General features: G+C 54.7%; 1 protein-coding gene across 1 annotated transcript in view; it reads right to left on the bottom strand.

Annotated features, from left to right (window-relative positions):
• Positions 1-6: 6 nt before the first annotated feature.
• Positions 7-4,502, bottom strand: part of slc35a2 (solute carrier family 35 member 2) — a 13,519-nt gene continuing 9,023 nt past the window's right edge. Inside the window, exons 3-4 of the mRNA XM_048593851.1 lie at positions 1,819-1,970; positions 7-850 (exon numbers count right to left, since the gene is read on the bottom strand). Coding sequence (XP_048449808.1) covers positions 155-850; positions 1,819-1,970 — 848 coding nt within the window. The 3' untranslated portion in view covers positions 7-154. The remainder of the gene's footprint in view (positions 851-1,818; positions 1,971-4,502) is intronic.

Here is a 4,502-nt window from a genome sequence, read left to right as displayed (position 1 = left end):
CATATAGAGACAGAGGGACGTGCACACCATACAGACAGAGAGAGAGGGACGTGCACACCATACAGACAGAGAGAGAAAAAGAGAGAGGGCAAACACGTGCGCATTCGGCTCAGACAAACGTATCGGTCGGACACTCCCGCCCTACCCTCCACTTTCACTTGATGACTAACTTTGTGCTGTAGCTGTCGGGCTCGGCGCTGAGCGACGAGGCAGGCGGCAGCGACGAGGAGGCCGGAGCCGGGGCCTTGGGAAGGCTGTAGAGATAGACGGCGGCGATGACCAGGCTGGCCCCCAGCGCAAAGTACAGGTCAACGTGGAAGCCGAAGATGTGGACGGACGCCACGGTGGAGATGACGATGGACAGGGAGGCGGCGAAGCCCTTGAGGATATTGTCCGCGTATTTCACCACCATGGCGACCAGGAGGCCGCCAACCGCCTGGTTCAGCACCACCGACCACACCATGGGCGTGTAGGCGAAGAAGAACCCTTTCTCTGCGATGGCTGAGCCGTCCTTGCACGACATGGCGGCCAACCCCAGCACGGTGCCAAAGATGCCCAGCTGCACATTGCGCAGCCAAATGGAGGCGCTGGTGCCCTTCAGGATCTTCTCGAAGTAGACGCCCGCAAAACCGGAGGAGACGCAGGACACCAAGACTGCTAGCAGGCCCACCAGGTAGTTCTGGCCCGGCGCCCGGTCCCGACCGGCCTTGCCCTCCTCCTGCGTCACCTGCACGATGGCGATGCCAGTGAAGAGGATGACCAGCGAGACCCACTGCAGCCGCGACAGGCTCTTCTTCAGCATCAGCACCGAGAACACGGCCGTGGTAAGGATCTTGAACTGGTACATCACCTGGTGCCCCGGGGGAGGGAGAGAGAGAGACAGAGTCAACACACCCGCTGTCAATCCATGTTTCTCTTCGCGGGGGGTGGGGGGGGGGGGGGGGGTCTGAACGCACTGGCCCTGTCGCTGATTGCCCCCTTGAGACGGTGGTGGGATCCCTCTCCCTCAGCCACTAGTATATCTTCCTGCCCACCTCCCCAGAATGGTGAAGCGAAGGTGGGGAGCCATCGACTTGAATGGCCAATATTTTCTCCCTCCCCATCCCTAATTGCCTCCTTGAGAAGGCTGTGGAGAGTCATCTGATAATTGGCTCCCCAGCTGCCCCTTGGGAGGGTTGTGGGGATCTCTCTCCTGCATAGCCAATATTTGCCCAACCTCCCCTTTTTGCCCCTTGAGAAGGCTGTGGGGATCTCTCTCCTGAACAGCCAAGACTTGTCCCTCAAGGAGATGGTGGGAGTCCTCTCCTTCAACCTCTGGAATTTATCACTTGTCCTTAACTGCCCCTCAAGAAAGTGGCCAGGAGCCTTCTGTGGGTCGGTGGTGGAGGCAGGGAGTGTTGAAGGTGGGGGTTAGCACGTTGATTGCACTGGGGAAGGGGTTTGGGTGGGGGGGCGCTGCTTTGTCCTGGACGGTGTGGAGCTTCTCGAGTGTTGTCAGAGCTGCCCCTCACCCTCCTGCTTTGTCGATGGTGGGACACGCTTTTGGGGGGAGGGTCAGGACGGGAGTTACTCGCTGCAGGATTCCCAGCCTCTGACCTGCTCCTTGTGGCCGCTGTATTGATATGGGGCTGGGGTCCCAGTTCAGTTTCTGCTCAATGGGTAACCCCCAGGACGTTGATAGTGGGGGGTGGAAGGGGGGGGATTCAGTGATGGTAACGCCATTGAACGTCAAGGGGGCGATGGTTGGATTCTCCCTCATTGGAGATGGTAGCCCCGAGGATGGTGACAGTGGTCTTGGGGGGTCTAATATCACTCTACCTGGAATGTAGCCACAGGCAGGTTGGAGATGGCGACGTACTGAAGGTTGTTCTGTAGTGTGTAGATCAGCGACGGCACTGCCATCTTCAGCACGTCCATGTATTCCACGATGAGCCCCTTGTACAAGTACATCACAAACTCCTTCAGATTGCCTGCAAGGTTAGCGAGAGTAGAGAGTCCACTGTTAAACCACGTCGAACTTCAGAGACAGACAGTCAGGCTCCCTCTGTTCTATTTGGCTTCCTCCCGCTACATTCCCTCATCGACCTCGACCTCAACCACACCCACGACCCCCTCCCCCAACCCCATTTCTCCCATAGCTGCCCTGATCCAAAGCTCAGGAAAACTGGAGGTGTGGTGGACAGTGAAGGGGGTTACCTTGATCAGATGGGCCGAGGAGGGGCAGATGGAGTTTAATTTAGATAAATGTGAGGTGCCGCGTTTTGGGAAAGGCAAACCAGGGCAGGATTTAATGGTAAGGTCCTGGGGAGCGTTGCTGAATCTTGCGGGGAGCAGGTACATAGTTCCTTGAAAGTGGAGTCGCAGGTAGACAGGGCGGTGAAGAAGGGGTTTGGGACGCTCGCCTTTATTGGTCGGTGCGTTGAGTGTAGAAGTCGGGAGGGTCATGTTGAGGCTGTATTGGTGAGGCCGCTTTTGGAATACTGCGTTCAATCCCGGTCTTCCTGCTACAGGAAGGATGCTGGAGGGTTCGAGCGATAGGGAGAGGCTGGGGGCTATTTTCCTTGGAGCGTCGGAGGCTGAGGGGGTGACTTTGTAAAGGTTTATAAAATCATGAGGGGCATGGATAGGGTGAACAGCCAAAGTCTCTTCCCCCGGGGTAGGGGGAGTCCAAAACTAGAGGGGCACAGGTTTAAGGTGACAGGGGGAAAGGGACCTGAGGGGCAACTTTTTCACGCAGAGGGTGATGTGTGTGTGTGGAACGAGCTGCCAGAGGAAGTGGTTCTCTGTATGGTACAATGACAACATTTAAAAGGCACCTGGATGGGTACATGGATAGGAAGGGTTTAGAGGGATAGAGAAGGTAGCTGGGCCAAAGGAGGGGGAATGGAATAAGCTGTGACTACCCCAGAACCCATCGCCCGAAATCTCAGATCGTGACACCCGGATGCCCCAATCCCCTGACTGAAGGAGGAGCAGAATTGCCACTCGGAATCAGAGGAGGTTCCCTCAGCCCTGCCCGAGGAGGAAGGGGTCTGCCTTACGATCCAGTCTCACTACATCCGTCAGTCCTGCCATCCCAGGAATCAGTCTGGTGAACCTTCTTTCCCCAGCCCGGATATCGGTCCTCAGACTTGAACTGCAAACAGTACTCATAGACGTGGCTTCAAGACATCCCTGTTCCCTTCCAGACTAAAGGGTGTCAGCCGGAGAGTCACACGGAAACAGACCCTTCGGCCCATCCATTTGGACCATAATCCCAAACTAAACTAGTCCCACACCTGCCTGGCCCATACCCCTCCAAACCCTTCCTATTCATGTACTTATCCAAACATCTTTTAAACGTTGTAACTACTCACTTCCTCAGGACGTTCATTCCACACACAAACTGCTCTCTGTGTAAAAAAAAAAAATTGCCCCTTATGTCTTTTTGTAAATCTTTCTCCTCTCACCTTAAAAATGTGCCCCCTAGTCTTGAAATGCCCCACCCTAAGGAAAAGACATCCACCATTCACCCTATCTATACCCCTCACAATTTTATAAACCCCCATATGGTCACCTCCTACGCTACAGTGAAAAAAAAGCGCAAGACTTTCCAGTCTATTTTTATATATCAAACCCTCCATTCCCGGCAACATCCTGGTAAATCTCTCCCGAACCCTCTCCAGTTTAATAACATCCTTCCTATAACAGGACGACCAGAACTGGACACAGTGCTCCAGAAGAGGCCTCACCAACATCCCTGTACAACCTCAACGTGACGTCCCCAACTCCTACACTCAAAGGGTCTGAGCGATGAAGGCAAGCATGCCAAACGCCTTCTTCCCCACCCTGTCTACCTGTGACACTAACTTCAAAGAATTATGTCCCTGAACCCCCTAGGTCTCTCTGTTCTACAACCCCCCACGTTATGGGCCGTCCCTTCAGTGCCGCGGGGTCAGAATCCTGGAACTCCCTCCCTAACAGGGCGTTGGGTGGGGTGCCCCTATACTGCACAGGGTTGGGGAGGGAGGAGGCACTGCAGCGGTTCAAGAAGGCAGCTCAGCCCACTTTCTCAAGGGTGGGGGCAATTGGGGATGGGCATTTAAGTGCTGGACCCAGCCAGGGAGGCCCACATCCTGTGGACAAATAAAAACGGGAAATTGGTGCTTAAAATCATGATGGTTTTCGATTGAGTAACTGGGAGTAGCAATGTAAAAAAAATACAAACAGGACTACACACTTCAGCTTCTCGAGACTGCTCTGTGACTCAGCTAGATGGATTCCCCTGAAGACCAATTTCCTACCAGATCCCTTGATACCTTCAAGATCCAGATATCTTTAGCTCTCTGACTTGGGAGGGAAGATGGATCAAGGGGGAACGGATAAAGAACCAGAGGGGGAGGTGGATTGAGGAGGAATGGGGTAGAGAACCAGAGGGGGAGACGGATCGTGGGGGAACAGGATAGAAAACAGGGGGGGGAGACGGATCGTGGAGGAACGGGGTAAAGAACCAGAGTGGGGAG

This window comes from Rhincodon typus, unplaced genomic scaffold (assembly GCF_021869965.1).
Source record: "Rhincodon typus isolate 14 unplaced genomic scaffold, sRhiTyp1.1 hic_rhity00004227, whole genome shotgun sequence".
In the NCBI taxonomy this organism is placed as follows: Eukaryota; Metazoa; Chordata; class Chondrichthyes; order Orectolobiformes; family Rhincodontidae; genus Rhincodon; species Rhincodon typus.
Note: the sequence above shows the minus strand (reverse complement) of the source record. Positions and strands in the feature narration are given on the sequence as shown.